General features: G+C 39.8%; 1 protein-coding gene across 1 annotated transcript; it reads left to right on the forward strand.

Annotated features, from left to right (window-relative positions):
- The first annotated feature begins 1395 nt into the window (after positions 1–1395).
- Positions 1396–20604, forward strand: TMEM62 (transmembrane protein 62). The gene is made up of 14 exons (XM_063398626.1): positions 1396–1731; positions 5458–5569; positions 6444–6581; positions 7557–7602; positions 8804–8945; positions 9136–9260; positions 9406–9528; positions 10354–10509; positions 12334–12493; positions 14117–14230; positions 15168–15252; positions 16796–16900; positions 17654–17772; positions 18668–20604. Exons 1-14 carry the CDS (start codon positions 1570–1572, stop codon positions 18992–18994), a joined length of 1914 nt encoding a protein of 637 aa, XP_063254696.1. The 5' UTR covers positions 1396–1569; the 3' UTR covers positions 18995–20604.
- Positions 20605–22174: the final 1570 nt, after the last annotated feature.

Below are 22174 nucleotides of genomic sequence, written 5' to 3' on the forward strand. Positions count from 1 at the left end.
TGTAATTACTGGACCCCTTCACCTGTTTTGGCATCAACACTAGCAATTGTATGATCCAGGCTCCAATGTAGTCGAGCTACAGAAGCAAGGCAGAATTCCAGGACAGCAACAAACCCAGCTGAGCAGCAGGAGGGCTGCCTGCAGCCCCCCGTGCTGCAAGGCAAGCCGCTTGCCTGGCCACGTCTTTTAGCTAGCTATCGTTGGGGGTTTGCTTTACTGTGGGACTTTTAGAAGTTATGCTAATGTAAAATCAATTGCTTTAACTGAACAAAGCTTACTGTTAGACTTATTTTTAAAAATTATTATTAAAAAGTAATGGAACCCACATGCACTGAGAGACAGCAAAAAAGGTGTCAGCTAACTTCTTAAAAAACAAGTTGGCACCACTGCCCAGGCAGAAATGGCATGAAACACCAAGATCTCCATGGATACTACAGTAATAGAGGAAAGAAGAACAAAACAGGAATTCAGATCAATTTTAATACGGACAAAATGTTTGACAGCCTTGCTAGAGCTAAAATAAAATAGTAGAGCTTCAGGAAGAAAGTGAGCAAGCCCTAGTTTTCGAGATTATTCCTGAAGATTACCAGGATCACTGATTGATGTTTATTTAGAAATATTTCTTCAGGGGTTTTTTTTAGGGGAATATGTGGACAAGCAAGATGAAAGGCAGATGAAAAAAACCAAAGCAAACATACATGAAGTCCTGCAAAAGAGCAGCTTAATTATGAAGACCATCTAAAAAGACGTCTTATATTAATGCAGTCGAACTGATGTGAAAAATGTTTTTTCTTGATCAATCAATGCTAATCATTATCAATGCTAAATTAAATCTTTGTCCTATGATAAATTATATGAGAAAATATAATTACAATTAAACAATATTGAATTAGAAACTTCTAATACTTGAAGTTGTTTGAGAACATCGTATTTAATATCAGAGTGGAGTGACAGAAGCTTTTTCACCTAAATTCATACATAAGATGGGAAGAAAAAAAATCTCAACAGTAAATGGGCAGTAGTTAGTAAACTGAGGTGATAGCAGTGAATAACTTTGCAATTATGAAACTGTGCAGTTGCTATAGCAAGGTTTAAATGGTGTACATAAAAATATGAATTTAGTTTATCTTTTTATATTTAAAAACTTGTCAAAATACCATAAAAAGACTTCTGTCAGGAGCAAAATAGGTCAACTGCCTAGATTTCCCAGCACCTGGAATTATAATACCATCAGGAGAAAAAGCGAAAGTTTACACGCTGTATTTGGAAGCGGGATGAGACACTGATCTCTTCGTACACCTGGGTTTCGCTCTGGTTTAACCCAGGCATTTCCAGGCACTCCAGCGGAAAGCGGGAACGCTCAGGGCCCAGGCAGCGGGGGGAGAGGCGGGATGCCGCGGCCTCGCCGGATAAAACCGCCGGCACAAGGGGAGCGCCCACCCCCGGCCCCGCTGGCCTCGCTCCTCCGAGCCAACCGCGGCCCTGCCGCGGGGGAGGCGCAACGCGGAAGTGCCGGGGCCGGCGGCGCGGGGCTCGCCCGGGGCGGGCGCGGTGGCGGCGCGGCGCAGGATGCTGGGGCTGGCGGCGGGGCTGCTGGCGGCGGCCGCCGTGGCGCTGCTGCTGGACTGGTACGGGCCGCCGGGGGCGCCGCCGGCCCCGGGGCAGCGCCGCCGCTGGGCCCCGCAGCCCGCGCCCGGGGCGGCCGCCGCCAACCTGCTCTGGGTCGTGCAGGTGAGCGGGGCCGGGCGGGCGAGGGGCGGCCGAGCCGCGGCACAGCGGAGGCGTGCGGTGGAGCCCAGGTTACAGTGTTTTGTCGGGCTGCCCGAAAGGTCGCGTTGAGGAACACGTTCAGTGCCGGCAGCTCGATGTGCAGCTGCAGGGCGAGCTGCAGGCTGAGCTCTGGGGGGCGGGAGCCCAAAGCGAAAGGCCGGGAGCTGTCAAACCCTTTACCCAGCGAAGGGCCCGGGGACCTGTGGCCGGGCCAGGGGACCGGACACTCAGAGACGGCAGGAGCCCGTGACCCCCAGACTTGGCTGCTCTCAGACTGTGAGGGTATAAAAACCCGGGGATTCCTCTCTTTGGGGCCCCTTCTCATAGGTACCCAAATCGAACTGTTATTTTGTTAATTACTGCACCAAGATTAAATTATTTGAATGATCCCGAAGTCTGAGCCCCTTCTATGGGAAACCTGGCTGTAAGGAAGCCTGGTCTGACTCTGTGTGTGGGGTGTAGCTGTGAGGGGGCCTCTGCCCACCTCAGGTGCTACAAGTGTGACTGCCAGAGTGGTTCCTGGATGGTTCCACAGAGAAGTTTCCTTATCATACAAGATGTGTGTAGTGGAAGTGGGTAATTAAAAATCACCCAATTATTACACTACCCTGTATATTGCATCAGTACTTGATGCGGTATTATCTAACATCCCAGGGAGAAATGCAGGCTCTGCCTGTCCCTTTCCCTGTCCAAAACCTCAGAAAAGTTGTGTGGCTGAGAAAATAGCTTTACTGATTTATAGCAATAGAAGGTACTGTGCCAGTATTCAGAAGGTTAAATGTACACAGGTTTGTTTACAGGTTAAACATAAAATCCAAGTTAACCTGGCATAACCTGGAAGCAAATTGTCACGTCCTGGTGCTTCTGTAGCCTCTTCTGACTCTTCTCCCCAGAGCGTTCCTGAAGCACTTAGTGTAGAACTAGCCACGGAGGTGTTTACATATTTGTAGTCAATTATGGCTGAGATGTCCCAAGGATTGTTGTGCATTTCCTTCTAACAAGTAGCTGCTTTTACTGTTTTGCTTTCGTTCTCAATCTCAAGAACACTTTGCCTGACTGTATGAGCTGCAGGCAATGCTCTTAGTGAAGGAACTGGCATATATTAATCCCTTGGTTCTCTCCGATTGTGGTGTAATTTTTTTTCAGTAATTTTTCCTGAAGTGACTTAAGACTTATTTTTACTGCAGAGTACATTTCAAGAGATATGCTTGAATGAATATAAGGAAAGCCCCTATCCTGAGCTGCTAGCTTGTGAGGAGTCAGATACAGCAGCATATGGCAGCTGCAGAGCTCACTGACAAAGCAGCATGCACAGGCCCATGTTTCTCTTGCCATGTCCTCTCTGGTTGTGTCACTTCAAGTAGAGTTCTCCCAAGGATAGGTCACAGCACAGCTAATTTGAGACTTGGCTTTACTTTCAAGTGGTTATGTTCTCTTTCAGACATGCCCTTTAACAGCTGCTTTTTCATTGACCTAACTTGGAAACTAATCAAGCACCAAATCCAGCCTTGTGCCTGATGATGTTGTGGGAAACAGACTTCAGGCTCCCTGGTGACTCTGTAGGTCTAGCCTAGGTCACTGAATAGAGCTCAAGATGGTCAGTTCTGTCCCCAGCAGTTCCTGCCTTGTTTTTCTTCCCATTCACAGGGCTGTCTCTTCTTAAACTGAACTAAATCACAGTCTTTCTGCTTTAATCTTTATTAATGGCTCATCCACCTTTATTGTAGCAGAATTTCCTTTCTTACCCAGTCCCAAATAGACACTCTTGTTTGTTTGACAAGCTTATAATTATTTCTCCCATTTCTATCAGCTGAATGCTTTCTACTGTTGCTCTGGACCTTGTAATTCTCCCTTGTTAATCCCTGCCTCTCCTGAACCACATCTTTGCTAGATAAGGAATGTTAATGGTGTTTTCTCCTCACCCCTAAACCTCTTCCACCCATTTTACTGAAAGTAACTGCCTATGATGCAATAAAAGGCCAAGTATCCCCATTAGTCAGAGGGAGGGGAAAGAGCAGCAAATTGGCTTTCACCTACATTTTGGAAAGTAAATAAAAGCATTATAAGCTTTTCATCTTGCCCACTGTTTTTCTTTTTATTGGGATATCATCTGAAGTGAATTAAAAATTAAAAAAAAAAAAAAGCTCCACTTCTGAGATCTTCATCTCTCATGGCTGTTAGTGATGACAGAAACTTAGTCCTAGCTCTCAGAAGTCCCAGGACACTGTAACTCTTAGAAATGACAAGTTGAACCTTTTTTAAAAATCTTAAGCTCATAGGAAAGAAAAGTGGAAAGGTCATTGTAAGAAATCAGTCTTCCAAACCACTCTCTGCTGTAAGTTTGGAAATTTACATTTGCTGGAGTTACTGGTAGAGCAGGAGTAAAGTTTCCTGTAAGACTGGGGGTTTTTTCTCAAGAAAGAAGTTTGATTGCTGAGATAAATTAATTGCAAATCCACAGGCTGAAAAGAAGCAAAACAAGTTGTATCCTTGTCAATGATTGAATGAGGTTTGATGTATCAAGGTAGTTTTGCTGTGCTCTTTGCTTCACACTAGTTTGAATGCATCAATGAAAGTGAACATAAAGTTTTAGATAAAAGTGTTTGCCTTTTTTTAGCATGCAATTCTGATCTAGGCAAAAAATTCCATGTCATTCCAAATGGGGAATTTTCCTAAGCAGAATTAAAGAACTGTATTCAGGCAATATTTTCTTCATATGATGACTGAATAAGTAGAAGTAAATAACTTTTCTCCAAGATATTTTATCTGAATTTTTCAAAAACTACAAGCTTCACAAGAACAGGTTTATTAAACTGAATGAAAAAGTTAATGTTTTTCTTTCCAAGTAATTTTTGTCAGATGGCCATAAGCAAGTGCTTACTGTTTTTTGAGCATCAAATACCATTTGCTTAAACCAAGGACAACAATTAATTAATTGATTGACTGAATAGAATGGAAAGTGGAATTGAAACCATTCACACATTTTTTGTACAGTATTGAAAAGCCACAATGCAAAAAAATAGAAAAATCTTACTTTTCTTATTATCCCCAAACAGTTTTTCTGATATGAGAGCTTTGACAGATTCAGAAATGAACAGCATCTTTTACAGTTACATACAAGTCATATCATCATTTCTTAGGCAATCTTTGCCTTCTTGAAGGCACATGGAATGGGATCTAAACACACTCGTTAGATCCATTAAAATGCTTGGATAGAATGTTAAAAATCCTTCCACTCAGCTACTGGAAATGTCATACCAGGTACATAAATAAATTTTCAGTATATTTCAAGTTCTAGGTAGCTTTAACCTATTGCTTTGCAGAACTACTTTGTATTCTTACTTGCAGCAAAAGCACTGTGTTGCACAGAAACTCACAGAATTTGAAAAGCAACTTGCAGTGATCACAATTTACTGTGAATACCTAAGTATTTCCTCATATTATTGTACACTTTTGGTTTTAAGGAAATTTTCTTGATGTAAATGTGAGTTTAGGGGTTAGAGTTGCAATATCATTTGCTTGTTCTGCTTTCATTCTCCCCTAGTCACCCTCCCTGTATCCCTTACATTGACATGAAGCACTGTGACTGCTTTTCTGTTGCATTCTTATGTATCCTTGGTTTGCAGAACAACCTAGGGAAGCAGTAACCCTCTACTTGGGGCAGTGTTTCATTCTTCTCCTTTGCAGGTGTCAGATATTCATATCAGCAAATTTCGGGATCCCAAACGAGCTCCTGACTTTGAAAAATTCTGCTCTGAAACAATTGATGTCATTCAGCCAGCACTCGTTCTAGCAACAGGTAAGCCATTGAAAAGCGAATTTCCTGTTGAGTGTACTGTCAAAGGAACAGCAAATAGGCAAAATTTTAGGCTCTCAAGACAGAACTTTAAACATTAAGGTATCTTAAGCAATGGCAATGGAATTGCAGCTGGAGACTGCTAGAAGCTGAAAAGAATAACTTCTCAACAAGAGAATTATTTTTTCTTCAGTGTTCAGTTTCTTCAGTGAGCTTAGTGTGTTCTAACAGCTAATGTAACAGACACAATCACACAAGATAGCTATTGTTTTCCCAATATGTGTTGCTGCATCTCATTAGTCCTTGCTAGCAGCTACCTTCCCTCTTGTCCTGCTCCTGATTCTACATTCTTGTGTTTCAAGTAACAGAAGTGAGCAATGTCTGTGGTTAGTCATTAGGAGACAGTTCCTCACTCAGAACAATCCCTGCTCATTTGTATGAAATTCATCTGTGAATTAATGTAGGATTTTATTGCTGGTTTCCATTTGAACATATCATACCAAGAGAGGTGAAATAAGCCTGGCCACTTCATTGGACAGCTTGCTATTGAAATAGATTAAGTTTTGAAAAGAAAATCAAAATACTTTGAGCTGTTACTGTATACTTTAGAATCTTAATGCTAGACCTGGAGTTTTGTTTCTACAGAGAATTACTTATCTAATTAGTGAAAGTGCTGCAGTGATGGGTTCAATAGGTGCCTGAGGAAGCTTCTGCATCTGCATTAGAAGGCATTTCTCCTGATCTTGTGGACCACATACAGGAACATCCAGATTGCACCCAGGCCTGCAGCCACTTGGAGGCAGGAATGGCATTTCTAGTTACAGTATTTGTATAAGCTGTGTGGGCCTCTCGTTATATCTCACCTTTGTGCACTCAGGTGATCTGACAGATGCTAAGACAAGAGATAAACTGGGATCTGAGCAGGTAGAAGATGAGTGGAAAACCTACCAGGCAATCCTGAAGAGATCGAGGGTCATGAAAAAAACCAAGTGGATAGACATCAAAGGGAATCATGGTAAGAAGACAGTGAAACATTTCTGTCTTCCCTGTGATGGCAGATCACAGAGTGTAAAGTGTTAGTACTCACTAGCGTGTCAGTACTCATGAATCAGGAGAAGGGCTTGCCATCCACATGTCTACTGAGGACATACTTTTCTTACAAGCTCTTACTGGAGTTTTAGTACAGAGAAGTAAGTCTTTTACTTGGCAAGTGGTAGGACATGACTTCAGATGTTAGTTTCCACATCATTATTTTATATATCACATTATTTAACGGTGGGGCAAACTGTAACCTTACCACGCTGAAGAAATGGTTTCAATTTACTTTGCATAGGCTTCCCCCTCACAAGTTTAAGTTTAAAAAGTATCAGATGTCCAGCAGCTGAAGGAAATTTGGTTTCTTTTGAACAGAAGGGAGTCACGGGAGTTTGTATCCATCTGTAAGCATTCAAACACAAGCTGACAATCATGTAGGCTGTAAAAACAGGCTGTTACAGGAAGCTGCACTGGGGGGACAAAAGTGCATGCTTTGTCATATATACCCAGAGAGGTGGAACTGTTGCAGTAAGACCTGCCCAAGCTGATGTCTATTCTACACACACTATTCTCTGATGCTATGGCCACTTTATTTTCCATCAATGAGTTAAGTCGTACTTACAGAGCATGCACCTAGTCCAAAAAAGCTTCTGAAAAGCTCTGTGGTCAAAATTGAGACAGGTTTAGCTTTACCTGCTAAATAATAATTTATATTCCCACAATGCCTTTGTCTTTGAATGCAAACTTAAATCAGAAAACTATTGCCATATAATTGCATTAAGTACAAAATGTCTCCTCTGCAGAGTTAATCTGCTTGTCAATCATGCATTTTTTAAAAAATAGCTCTTCAGCACCTGCTGAGACATCTTTATCTCAACATTACCTAGTTAGATACATGGGCCAATGATCAATTTGATCTGAAAGTTTCCTTGTTTCCTCTTTGTCTCCCTTACAGATTCATTCAACATTCCACGCCTGGACAGTGTTCAGAATTATTACAGGTACTTTTATTTACCATACAGGTGCAGCTGTATTCAGGGTCAAATTCACTAAACAATATTCTGTTTTCAGTTATCACATATATGCTTTTTTACTGACTTTCCTATAGCCCAGGATCATGTCTACTACTCCCTCTGTCTTTTGTATTGTCAGCTAGTAGAGCAAAATTAATTGAGAAAATAGGGAATTCTTTGTGCAGATTTCTTATTTCTTATCCTTCTGTGTTTTGTAATTGAGTGTGTTAAATCTGTCAATGTCTACAATATTTTGTGTCACACTCTAGGGGAGAGAGCATAGAAGAGTGAAATGGAGTTGTTTTTTTAAATAAATAAAATATAAATGATATTAAAAAAATAAAATTACAAAAATTGTTTGCAGAAATAAAAATAGAAGCTAGGGAAAGCAGTTATTCAGCACCACATTCTGGTGTTCATTATGCATTAAAATTAAAGAGGGCAGTGGGTTGTATTGAAATACAATATTTTTACACAAAAACATAGATTTCTGTTATATGTTCACAGCATCAGAAGAGGATGAATCAACTGTTACACATACTCAAAGTGGGACTAAAGGAAGAAATTTTATTGATGTTGATGATGTTCATAAAGATAATGTTAACTTTAAAAATATTGTGAAAGGGTTTTTACAGCATTAGAAATATTGAAAACTTGTTTTTAATATATTGGCTTGTATTCTATTCAGGTCAACCTTTCTGGCAATTTTATTGTTCTGATTGGTGGAGAAACAGGGACATGAACTGATTTCTGGATGGCTGTGTTCAAGTTATACTCATCATCTGAACTCAGGAATGTTTTAGCTTTCACAAATGATGCAGGGAGTAAAACAAAACTAAAACAACTGAAAAAAACCAAAATGCCCACACCAAAACCCCTCAAAAACTGTTAAATAAAACAACAACCTAAACTTAATGAATTTTAGTGATTCTCAGATTAACTCACAATCATTTTAGTTACAGATTTTTATACTTAACTGAGCAATTTAGGTGGTACTGTTAGTTGAAATGTTATATCTTTACCAGTGGAAGATATATACAATTCTCATCTAGCATAAAGTATCAAAAGCACTTCAATTTTGTAAGTCAGAAATAGTGAAATTACTTGTCAATGGAAGGAGAGAAAGCAATGTATGTTTGTCATGGCTACAAGCTTTCCTAACAGCAGTATTTCCATCTTATTTTGTTAGGAAATACTCTGCCTGGCATAAAGATGGCTCTTTCCATTACATCCACACCACCTCTTTTGGGAACTATTCATTCATCTGCGTGGATGCCACACTCAGCCCAGGCCCTAAGAGACCCTTTAACTTTTTTGGGATTTTAAACATGGTATTGTATAAGTCTTTGCATTCCATTTGGCTGGCTGTTTTATTTCTGTGGTCATTTGTTCAGAAGTTTGGGTTTTTTTAATACAGAAAAATAGTTTGAAACATTTGTGTTCATAGTGTTTACATTTTTAAGTTAAAATGCATGTGAGACATTTATTTAGCAAAATGGATTTGTCACCTGCCTGTTTCAGAATCAAATGGCAGAGCTGTCTTTGATGGCAGCAGAAAGTCTGCACAGCAACCATACTGTCTGGTTTGGCCATTACCCCACCTCAACAATCATCTCCCCATCCCCTGGAATACGAACACTGATGAGGTAAGATCTTATCCTGGGTGTTTTCAGCATGAGGTGCATTTCTTGCCTGTCTTCACGTGCTCATTTCTCACTTTTCACATTTTCTGCAGTGATATTTCCTTTCCATCCAAATAATCACAATTCTTATGGGTTTTTTTTTTCTTAGTTCTGCCACAGCCTATTTATGTGGACATCTCCATACAATGGGTGGGCTGATGCCAGTCTTGCACAGTCAACACTCTGGTGGCACTCTGGAACTCGAATTGGGAGACTGGATGGATAATAGGAGGTAAGTAAAGCCCAGATGAGCAAATTATTACATGAAACTTACCTTGCTGTTCTGTGATTCCCTTTTATGCTGTGTGGTGAATTTGAAAGAAGCATGAGGTCAGCCTGACTGGTTATTACTATTAATGATTTTGAAAAAAGAGTCTTGTGTGTATGTTTGGGATTTTTCCCCATACCAACAGTGTGCTAATAAATATTTTTTATTAATTCTTGATATTTAAAAGTTAGAAAGGGGACATCTAAATGTCCCTTTTGCATGTGTTTAGTATTCAGATGTAGACAAGTAAATTGTAATAAAATTCAGCATCACTACTTCAAAATACTCATGCTCTGCACTAGCTTGTTAGAATTCTTGACACAGCAACAGTCCATCTGAAAAATGTCATCTTACTAGCATATCAAAAAATGTCTGATGCTATGTGGAGTGTATAGTAGTTTTTATTCTGCAGTAATCCAAAGATATTAGTATGAATACAGGGAAAAAGCACACTGGGGTCATTGTCCGTAACTAGAGTAACCTACACAGAAATGTACTTTATATTTGAGTTCTTTAATGTAATGTTCATGTATCTGATTCATGTGCAAAATTTCATAGATCTTCACACTTGGAACTTTGAGTTTTGCTTCCATGATTTGTAATAAAATTAACCTCACCAGAGATAAGCAACTGTGCAGTTAATACAGCAGAGCTGGAAAGTGTAAGATCAACTACAGAAAAGAATAAATGGAAAACAAAGCCAGATTGTGTTTAGGAACTTGAGAAGCCTGGGAATCAGGTGTTCACACAGCAGTATGTGTTAACAAAATTTTCTTCCTTTCATCATAGGTACCGGATCCTCGCGTTTGATCATGACCTCCTCAGCTTCGCAGACCTTAACTTTGAAGAGTGGCCTGTAGTTCTTATCACCAATCCCAAATCCTTCCTTTACAGCAGTTCTACTCATGAACCACTAGTCAAAATTGGTTATTCCACTCATATCAGGTAACCTGTGATGTCTCAATTTCACCATATTTAACTATACCTATATGTATATACACAAAACCTTTTTCTTAAATGTGTACCTACTGCTCTCAGAATTCACTTTTCTCTGGAAGATTGCTCCAGAGAGCTCTCTTTGTATCATATCTGCGACTGTGTAATAGTAATTCATGTTTGTTTTATTTATGCAGTTATTTCCCCTAAAGTCAACTGAACTTTATGTAACCAAAGCTGATCAGTTAGCATATAATTAAAATAGATTCATATGTAATCAATAGGCATAGATTAATATGTAATCTGTGTTATCTCACATGTTCACATTGACTCTGCTGATTTCAGGATTTAGTTTATGTATTTTTCTAAATGTTTTCTCTAGTCACTTCAGACTTCTTAGCTTTTTCTTTTCAATTCTACATCCTTTATATATTAAAACACGAGAAGTCTCTGCCGATTTTCGTATTCATTTTAAATCTCTTCATCTTTCCATTTCTACCTTATCTATTTAATTTTTACATTTATAGTTCAAACTTTTAGGCCTTTTTCAGCATTTTATATTTGCTGTAAGGCTAATCTGCTTGAAATACTGCATACATAGGATTACAATAAAAAGAAGTTTGTCATGCCTTTCAGTTAGGGAGCAGTGTCCTACTAGGTGTCCTATTTACTTTCCAGTTTCCTGTTCAGAATCTTATCTGAACATTCTTATGTTTATATTAAATATATGAACTGGTAGAATTGTTCACCATAACTGTATGAAACTCTTTCATTTGACTAAAGCATGATCTGGAATACCTTTTGTTTTACCAGAAATGAAAGGAATTGTGTGTGCAATATTTTGAGTCTGTATTAGTATCACTGTTTCTGTGAACATAAGCACTGCCAAGTGACAGTACATTTGTTGGTATCTGAGATCTGCAGTATCAGTCTTGCATTCCACTCCATTTGTCCAAATGCAAAAAGAAAAAAAGGGGAAAAAAAGGAAAAAAAAAGGACCACCACCACCACCACCACCACCACCACCACCACCACCACCACCACCACCACCACCACCACCAACACCACCACCAACACCAACACCACCACCACCACCACCAACACCACCACCACCAACACCAACACCACCAACAACACCACCACCACCACCAACACCAACACCAACACCACCAACAACAACAACCAACAACAACACCAACACCACCAACACCACCAACACCACCAACACCCAACACCAACACCACCAACAACACCCACACCACCAACAACACCCAACAACAACAACACCCAACAACAACACCCAACAACACCCAACAACAACACCCAACAACAACACCCAACAACAACAACAACACCCAACAACAACAACAACAACAACAACACCCAACAAAAAACAAACCCCACTCCCAACAACAAAAGACTTCAGAGAGAGAGCCTGGCAATTTTTTATGAAGCCATCTACAAGTGTATAGTTATGTGTCTATGTGTGCTGGGGGATGCATCCCACTTGTGTTAGCAAATGTTTTGAAGCAAGGGTTCTAAAATTATTTTTGCTAGGACCTTGTAGTTTCTGCCACCTTTTTGTCTGTTCTGTAGCCAGTGTTCTATCCTGCTCTTTTGTGTAGTGCCATACAGAACTACTCTTTTTTTAGCTGGAGGAAAGAGCTACCATGTTACCATTAGCCTACAGATATTTCACTGTTTTAATTTCTAAATCTTTTGACTCTTTAGTACAAGGCAGCTTAACCTTTAGGGACTTTCTCTTAAGGAAGTAATGACATACCTGACAGTCCAGTAACAAATCTGTTCTTTTGCTCTTTATTTATGCCTTAGAATTCTGGCATTCTCTCCTTCTGTCATTATCTCTGTCAAAGTCTACGTAGATGGAGTTCACCTGGGGAATGCACATCACGTGTCTGGCCCTCTCTATGTGCTGAAGTGGAGCCCACAGAACTACAGTGAAGGGTTCCATCAAATAGATGTGACTGTCCAGGTAAGGTATCTGTTGGCATTCATTGTATTGAATTTTTTTTTTGTTGTGGCTTCTCTATCACCCTCCTGCCTCACATAACTAGGAACAAAATACATGGTAACAGACATACTTTCATATTTGTCTGATTACAAAAATGAAAGAATTTAATAAAGGAATAAACATTGACTGCTAAGCACCAAAATATTCATAAAGCTGCTGAGCTAAAGAAAGAAATAATTTTTCATAAGAAGTAAAATAAGACATGACAGAAGTGCAAACTTGAATTGAAATTGGCCAGAGATGTCAAAAATTACAAGAAAGGGTTCTAAAGGTATATTAACAACAAGCAGAAACAGAAGGAGAATACTGGCCAGATGTTTAACAGCTGAGGTGAATCAGTCGCCAACAACTCTGAAAAGGCAGAAGTTCTCAACACTTTCTTCACCTCTGTCTTTACCAGCAGTGTTTGGCCTCAGGCCTTGCGAACAAGGATCAAGGTCAATGCAAAGAGCCCCACTGTCAGTGAAGGAAGAGCTGGAGTAAGAGCTGTCACAGCAGCTTGATCCTACAGATCAATGGGCTTTGACAGTTTGTGTCTGACGCTGTCTGACAGTGGAGTTCACACTGCACTCCAGAGTGTTAAGAGACATGGTTGACATCTTTGCAAGGCCACTCTCCATAGTCTTTGAGAAGTTCTGGAGATCAGGGGGCATCCCAGAAGACTGGCAGAAGGCTAGTGACTCTCCTGTCTGCAAGAAGGGCTTAAAGGAGGATCCAGGAAATTAATAGGCCTATCAGTCTTCAGTCCCTGGGAAAATTAGGAATTAAAAATTAGCCCCCCATCCCTGTGGGGGACTATCTCAGGTCAGATGAAGCACATGACTGGGAAGAGCCAACACAGATTATCCAAGGGCAAATTGTGGGTAAGAAGAATATTCTGAAGTTCATCAAGGAAAAGTGTAAGGACTGGCACCTGGGAAAGCATAATCCATGCAGCACAGGCTGTAATCTGCCTGGCTAGGGAGCAGCTCTATGAAAAGGGACCTCAGTGTCCTTAGTGGACACAAGCTCAGTATGAATGAACAGTGTGCTGGTGCAGCAGAGAAAATCTACTGGAGGCCAGGCTGCATCCAAAAGGGCATCACCAGCCAAGATAAGTCACTGTCCTGCTGTACTGAGTGCTTGTCAGGCTACACCTGGAACACTGGGCTCAAACTGTTGAATAAGTGACAATAAACAAACACTTGTTTATCTATGTATGTTTGTGGCAAATACACCAGAAATGAAGCACAACAAAATTTCAAAGTATTTTAATATGGGCTGTTACTTAGAATTGAACTTTCAGAAAACAATTGGAAGGGGAGGGCAGTAAACAGTCACAGTCTTCCATAAGTTGCTGAATCTCTGATAGGCTCTTCTTCATACGTAGCACTTTCAGATGATGATTTTATAATGACCAATTTACTTGAAACTGCAGAATTGACTGTAAGTAATCCTTGGTAGGTGGAATTTAATACAGCAGTATGCCAGAGAAGCATGCATCATTTGTATCTTTCTAGAAAAGCTGCAATGATAATAGGAACTTTAACTAGACAGTTTTTTGTACCAGTGCTAAGTAATCGCTCTCATTTTATATCAATCTAGGATGCTTCAGGAAGAACTGGCACACGGGGCCATTTATTTGGTATGGAAGAAAACCTCTCTCTTAGATTTGACTTTTGGCCATCTGTTATTCTTCTCACTGACCACTATGTTCTAGTAAGTACTTTCAGCAAAACAGCTCTTACCTCATGTTGGTTTCCCAAGCTGCAGTAGGCATTTTCGTAATTCCTGAAGGAATTTTTCTATAGACATTTTCTATATATGATGCTGTTGGAATTCCAAAACAATTAAAGTTCTCAAGTTGCATGCTTCAACCACAAATGTGCAGCAATGGTTTATACAAACAGTTGACATCCTGGATTTAGATCCAATTATCCATTTTTGGGCATAAGTATACACACGTTTTGTGCAAGCAAGAAATTGAAAAGGAGCTACTGGAGATAGTAGAAAAAGGAAACATTAAACCAAAGAGAAGTTCACTGTGAACTGTTGCAATATGTTTTCTGGAAAGAATGCTGCAAATATTCTCACTGTCAGCTGCTGACATTATAACTAGCTCCAGCGAAGTGGAGGGTAAAATCCCCATCAACTTTAGTAAGTTCCAGGTCATATCCAGGTCTGTTACAGCTCAGTACATGCAAAGAAGGATGTCATGTCTTAGTTTGGGTGCACTTCTAGAACCACATAAGAAAGTCCACATGACTCTAGTTCTTATCATAATTGGCTTAAAATTATTGTATTAGTTTTGTTAATCAGTCACACATTCTACATCAAGTCTTGAGCAGCATTTCTCCTCAGAGCAGTGCTCAGACAATGTTTTGCCTTGGAAGTGTAACTACGCTTTTTCAGTGGATGTGTTTACAAACTCTGTTTTTTAAAGATTCAGGTCTATTGGTTTCAGCCATTCAGGAGAATTCAAGTCAGTACAATACAAATCCAACAACTTAGAAACTCTTAAGTTACCTTTTTACTCTTCAGTTCAATGACACCAACGAGCTTTGAATATGTGTTTCATACAGAATCTTTGTACCATCCTGTCAGTGTCCATAAGGCATGCTCCAAGGCTGGCTTACAGTCAAAACTGTCTTTTCAGGCTCGAGTGCTCTTTGGGCTGATTGTGCTGATTCAGATTACCTTGCTTGTTGTTTTCCGACACCTCCAAAAGCCAGCACTCAAAGGTATGAGCTAATGTTTACCTGTGGTTTTTAGTAGAGCTCTTTTCTCCTAAACTTTTTACTGTTGACCTGTGTGCTAACAATACGTACGTAATTGTGCTGTTAATCACCATATGCATTTTACATCTCCTACTTGGGGTTTGATGGCTTTCTCAGAAGCTGTTGTTTTGCTTTTAAGGGAACCTGGAAAACCTCCAATATATCAAATAAAGTAAACTAGAAGCCTGAGCAGGTATCTTTGTTAAAACAAAAATTAAATTGGAGTCCAAGGCTTAATTTTAATTTTCTCAATGAAGAATCCAATATGTAGGGAAAGGAATGTTTTGTCTTATATTAGTTCTGTATATGTGCTTGTTTCACTACAGTTGTCACAGAATTCTGTCTTGCCTGAGTGGAGAAACAGATTTCCTTCTGCAAAGACAGTATTTGTTAACTTTTGCAAAGAACATGAACAGGATTGGGTCTTTCTCAAAATAATATTACGGCCATTTCTGTCATAACTTCATACTTTCTTTGTGATAGATCTAGTAAATGAAAATTATTACTATTAAGCTCATGGCATTTATCCTTTAAACAATGCTTTAAACCACACCTTACTAATGAGATTTTTCTGGAAGCCACCTCCCTTCCTAGTCATGTCAGTGTTGTCCCTTCCTTTATACTCCTAATCATGTAGCATCCAACTACAGCAACTGTTTACATAGAGAAGCATCAGATTTTCAGTTGCCTTTATGGAACTCAGCAGCTAAATATTTAAAAAAACCTGACTCTGTGGTCAGCTAGGTCCATGGGGACCATGACAAATGTTTGATAAATTAGTGAACAAATTTGTTAGAGCTGTTGATTTCCAAAAGTGAAGCTTGCCCTCTGGGAGGTTAATTCTTTGTGAAAAGGCCACATAGTAGGTGTAAGTCTACAAACTAACTTTTTGGGAAGGCTCTCTTTCTTTATCTGGGAATTGTCTGCTTCAGTTAGAGAGCTAATACTGCCTTTTTCTGCTAACACCACACACTTGTCAGAATAACATTATTTTAATGCCTAGCCTTAATTTTGACTTGCTGTCAGATCTCACTAAAGTAGATTTAATCAAAGGAAATCAAATTAATCTAGTCCATGCTGACCCGCCTTTCTGGGTTTGCAGAGTTACTGTTTTGATTCTCTTATTTTTCATTTAATATATACTTTCACCATGTTTTTCATTCTAGCTAAATTCATTTTCTGGGTATAGAATGGTCGTTCAGTATTATTTACATACAGTGACTGTATTCCTTTAGAATGGCAGGTTCCTCTGGTGTTTCTAATATAAATTGTTGTATTTATTGGTTCTTTATTTTCAGTTATCGCAGTAATAGTAATACATTCCTCTGCATTTTTCTGTAGACTTACCAAATACTATTTTTATATTCCTTATTTAGAAGAATGAGTAAAAAATGTGCAGATTTGTTTCAGAAAGACCAGTATTATACATACATGCATATATATATGTATCTGGGGCAGTGCTGCAGACTGAATTAAGTATATTTTTCTAAATGTTGTCTCTGTTTAGAAAAGCCAGGATTACTTACTCTGACTTCATATTCTCTTCATGTCTTCAGTAAAACAAACACCTTCTATTACTCAATTCTGGTTCTGAATTTATACACCATTCTGGGTAAGTAGCTTAGAGTACTGGAGGACATAAATTAGTATTTTGAAATTACACATGAGATCCTGATGAAAATCAAGAATTCTAACAACTTGGAGAATGGGGAAAATCTACTTAAATTATAAAATCTATGTGCATCTTTAAAAGTTAATGTCCAAAGAAACTAAAGGTTTATTTGTAAGAGCCTAATATAGAAGCCCTGAATTAATTAAACAGATTGTTAAATTACTCTGAAAGTGAAGTGAGTATTTTTAAATTTAGTTTGTTTTCACTTATTTTTTGGTTGTTATCATCAGAGTTAGCAATCTTAGCTTTTTCTCCTCTGATAACATTTTACTGAAATAGCTATTTTCTTGCTAGTCAGTGTAGTATGAATAGCACAGAGCAGCCTAACTTCTGTGCTGAGCCAGGCTGGAATTGTTTGTGATCACATGTTTCATATATGTTACTGTAATTCTGGGAAAAAGCTACCCTTTGAAAGGATCCACTGTTTCACCTCTCTCATAAGGAAGATATTATATGTGGTGTTGAAAATTGTCACAGAGATGAAACGAATTCAAAAGTATTTTCATTGCATGCCACAAGCCCTGTCACACTGTGGTATTTCCCCACCGGCCTGCTGTTTGCTGAATGTGAAAACATGAGCCTTATTACTATGGACAAGCAGTAAGGAAGTCTCAGGGTACAAAGGGCTGTGTGGGAAAGGGCTGTGTCTCTGCTGTGTTTCCTGAAGGTGATGTTTGGTTTCCTCTCTTGCAGGACCATGGTTTGTAGGTGAACTGATAGATGGCCAGATGGGGGCCTGTTTTTCCTTTGGGATGTTTGTTGGTGGTGCTTTCTTCCAGGGCAGTATGACATTTATGGTTGGGATTTTACAGGTGAGTATTTATAAAATAGAGGCTAAACACCAGCTTTTTTTCTCAGGGACTTTCTTCCTTTTTGTTTTTTTAATAGTTTTATAAAGAAAATAGTCTTGGAAATAGAGAGATTAGTGACCATGCCTGACTACACGAGGTCTTTCTTACCTTTCTGCAGATTTAAAGGGCAGAAAGAAAGGAGATTGTGTATTATTTTCACAAACTTCTCTTTTTCTCTAATAAAATTATGTTGCTTTGGACTTCCTGGATATCTGCATTAGAGGCTGTCTCTACAGATTTGCAACTCTAAATTTTCTGTAAATGTTCTGGTTTTGCCTTTGGCTCACACACAGTGATTAAGCAAAAAAACTGAGTGGCCAGGGCAGCCCTTGCAGCCTTAATAACCCTTCAGATCAGTAGGTGTCACTCTCTAAGCACACGTGAATCCAGTTTTCCCAGGAGTGGTTTTCCCATTAATCTGAAAGACAGGGTGTCATTCCTTGGCATTTAAGATAGAGGACCAAACCAGCATTGCCTCCTTCTTCATGATGTTACCCTTGTACCAGTGTGACACTGCAGGGGGCTGGGTCAGAGTTAAGCTGACATACAGACCGTCTGGTGTTGCCATGCTAATTTTTTTGCTAAGTCCAGCTTCCTGAATCAGTTCCAGGAAAGGTCAGATGAGTGTTACCACAAAGGAATGGGCAGGAATGCTTGGCCTGGGACTCAGGCACAGGCAGTCACAGCTTTATCAGCTGCAGTGTCGTGGAGGTGCATCCTGAGATTCCATCTCTGGGAATTGTACTCAGCCCTTAGAATGGGACAGCTTTATCTGCATATGTTTTTAAGCCTTCATAGATGTTACCCAGAACCCTTGGCTTCTCATTGTCTTATTTTTCTTTGCTGTTCCTTGCAGATGATGTTTTTCAACCTGCCACTGATGGCCTATCTGTGCTGGTGTCTGTGGATGCGCTGCCAGGGCCACAGCTTCCATTCCCACATGCGTCACGTGCGACGCCTCGTGGCTGTGCCTGTGCACCTGGCCATGGGCCTGCTCCTGGCCTGGCAGGTCTATTCCTGCTATTTCCTGCAGCGAGCATATGGCACCTTGGCATTCTTCCTCTCCCCCATGAGAACATGGCTGGTGGCACTGACCGCAGCTCTCGTTTATAAAACCTGGACACTAAAATCATCAGAGCTCAGAACTTACATAACAGAGATAAAAAACTGTCAAAGATCCTGAAGTACAGTATAAATACTCCAAGTTGTGTCTTAAAAACTGTCAAGGTACAGCCTTATCATTTTGTGATGCTGGAATTCCATACACCCCAATCATTAGGTGGTAAGACCCAAAGCTGCACCTGCACTGCTACAGAACTGTATTACATATTAAGTGTACAGTTTGTTATACACACTTTTCTTGTATCATACAACATACTGTAATACATGTTATATAATACAGTTATGCATTATACATCAATACAGTAAACTGTGTAATAATCTCATCAATGACGTTTCTTTAGTGATACAGAGATAGGTATGTCCATATGGCTCACAAATGGAAACGTTTGCCTATTACTACTGTGAATGGAAAAATACTTCTAATTAATTAAATTCTTGATTTTTATAGTGCTGCAAAAATGAGCATAGAACTTGATGAGTTTCTGGATTTGTGCTTAGTTTAATTTTTATTTCACAGTTTTTTTACAAGACTAGACTAGATGTCTTTATGAAGTAATAGTGACTGCAAAGGTGCTGTAGTGGCCTTCACAGTCAGAGTCCTATGCCCATACATGTTTTCAGTTCATAATGCTGTATACAAGCAGATTATAAGCTGTAAGGTGTGTATATGTATTTGTGCTCATGTTTACCTGAGCTGTGGCCCATAGCTCTTGCCCTGCGAGTGCTGGCTAACTAACAAGCTCACTCTCTGGGAGGAAGAAGTTTCGTTTCCCACTACGGAGGCTGCCAATCCTCCCACCCATGACTAGTGAAAGGACAGTGAATTATCAGGGGTGCTGGGGTTTTCAGCTTCAAGGCAGAGAATGGATACAATGTCCTCAGGATGGGAGAGGCTGAATAATATGGTCTGATGCCTATAAAGTCTGTAATTGCTGTTTTTCTGGGTCTCAGCTGTGTTTCTGGGTCTCAGCCAAACACACCAAAGAGTGATCTAAGAAAATTAATTTTTTTGTTTTCATTTTTTTCTAAGTCCAAAAATGATAGAACAGTTAGTTATATTAATGAAGAATGCAGTGATCCAGAGCCAAGAAAGCTGAGGTGCCTTGATCTGTAAAGAACACTGCGTTGCTTCACAAAAAACCTCTGTGAGTGGAACATTTGAAATACTTCAGGTAATTTTACAGTAACTTATTTACAGCCCCTCAAGGAAAAAGAGGGCTAATTTATTTATGGTCCCCTTGGAAAAAACCAGCAGTGACTGTAATAGAACACATAGGAAAATAAATTGGAAGAAAATGTTTACTACGGCAAGGACTTTTGTTATTTCTAACAGGTGACAGTGTTCCTGTTCCTTAATTTCGGCTCTTCAATGATACAGGAAAATAGTAATGTGATACTAATAATAATGTAATGTCTTCAATGTAATAGGAAAAAGAGAGAAAGAGCACCCATTTACATGAGTTAAATACATTGTTAAGAGAATAAAGAATGTCATTTGTTGCTACAAAGTTTGTTCTGCAAAGCTGTTAAAAAAAGCAGAGACAGGGCGCAAAATTTATTTGTGAGATACAATACTGAAAAATTGATAATAAAATGACATTTCACAATTAAGTTACTTTTATGTGATTAGAGAGAATAAGAAGTGGCAATAAAATACTTTATATCTTTTGACTTGTTCCCATTGTTCAATATAATGATACTCAATACTTTTACCCTTAGGCTGGCCTCTCCAATAGTCTCTGCACTGCACACTACTTGAACCCACTGCCTGATTAAGCCCCCACACAGAGCATTCATGTGTGGCTTATGTGGAGCTGAAATTTGCTTTTCTTTTAAGAAGAGGAACAAACGTGCACTTACCAATCTAGGAAATTCTGGGTGTCCAGGAGCGCTGATACACAACCCCCTTTGGCTTCCTCAAATCCCTCTGTGGGGCACTGCAGCACCCCAGTCTGGAGAGGATTCGGTGGGGTCTCTGATGAAGGGCTCGGTGCACACTGAGCCCTGTCCCGTCTGACTCGCTGCTGCTGGGACAGCAAGAGGATCCGGCTCTGTGGCTGTGTCATCCTAGCTCCTGTTCTGTGGGTGCTCTCACCAGGTGTGCAGGAAGCTGATGGACACAGGGCTGAGAGGTGCATTTCCTGTGTGTGCTGAGGGGTGCTGGGCAGTGGATGCACTGAGCCAGCACACCCGCAGTGCCAGGAGCCACTTTTATATATCCCAGCCCCTGGGACAGCAGCATTGCCCCTGCAGTTATTGGCTATACAATTTCTTGCCTTCATTTAAAGGCACACTACTCATTTACTTTGCCACCCATGTTCTAGGGGAAAGTGGCTGATGGGAATATATTTTACTATGCTAATGATTAAAGGTTAGCACAAAAGTCAAGCAAACTTCTTTGGCCTTATCAGGCACTTGTTCCTGTGTTACCTCCTTGTTTACTGGATTCGTAGAGCCATCCTCCTCTGCTCCACACTCATTTTACAGATTTATGGAGCCATCTTTTTCTCACTTCTCTTCCCTGGAGCCTTGTTTCTTGGTTCCTGTTGGTTGTCTTGTGGAGAATAGGGTCTGTTGCACATACAGCTCTCTTACCATCACTCCACCCAGACCAGAGTACTGCAGCAAAACTAAATTTCACTACTTTTTATCTTACTACTTTGAATCTATACTTCTGGTTGCAAAATTCTGTGTTAGTGTGGTTAAAACATCTTGTCTCATTTCTGCTTCCTTCTGTGCTTTCCCTCAAGAGTTCTGAGTTGTCTCACAAAGTATTTTCTCAGTTTGAAGCTTATTCCAGCTGCTGCTACCATTTCTAAGTGGGATAATGCCATCTGCCTGTGATCTTCTCTTCTCCCCTGGTAGTCTGTTTGTGGATTATCTAAACATTTGTCACTGTGAAGAGAAGCCAGTAAAGAGAAACGTAGTATAGCAAAAGAGAAGAGCAATGTTAGAAATAGGATTAAGTAATCCTGCACTTTCTTCTTCCACAATCAATGCATTAAAATATTGAATGAAGAGATTAAGCTATTTGAAAGGCATCTACCTCAGGTCTCTTCACTTTTGTAACAACAGCTACTATAAACTGCAGTAAGAAACATTTACGTCAGGGCTGGAATGGTTGTTCAGTATTATTTATGATGCTTTTCATGGTGCTGGTGACATTTTGCATAAAATCCTGACATTTAACAGCACAGCTTAGCACTAAACACTAATAGGTGCTCTTATGAAAAACACCATG

Source organism: Prinia subflava, chromosome 5 (genome assembly GCF_021018805.1).
Source record: "Prinia subflava isolate CZ2003 ecotype Zambia chromosome 5, Cam_Psub_1.2, whole genome shotgun sequence".
Lineage (NCBI taxonomy): Eukaryota > Metazoa > Chordata > Aves > Passeriformes > Cisticolidae > Prinia > Prinia subflava.

Excerpts from the sequence above, each read along its gene's own strand:
- TMEM62 (XM_063398626.1), top strand. The coding sequence starts at position 1,570 with ATGCTGGGGCTGGCGGCGGGGCTGCTGGCGGCGGCCGCCGTGGCGCTG. Across the intron at positions 6,582-7,556 it reads AGACATCAAAGGGAATCATG|ATTCATTCAACATTCCACGC; the intron begins GTAAGAAGACAG and ends TCTCCCTTACAG. Across the intron at positions 9,261-9,405 it reads GGAATACGAACACTGATGAG|TTCTGCCACAGCCTATTTAT; the intron begins GTAAGATCTTAT and ends TTTTTTTCTTAG.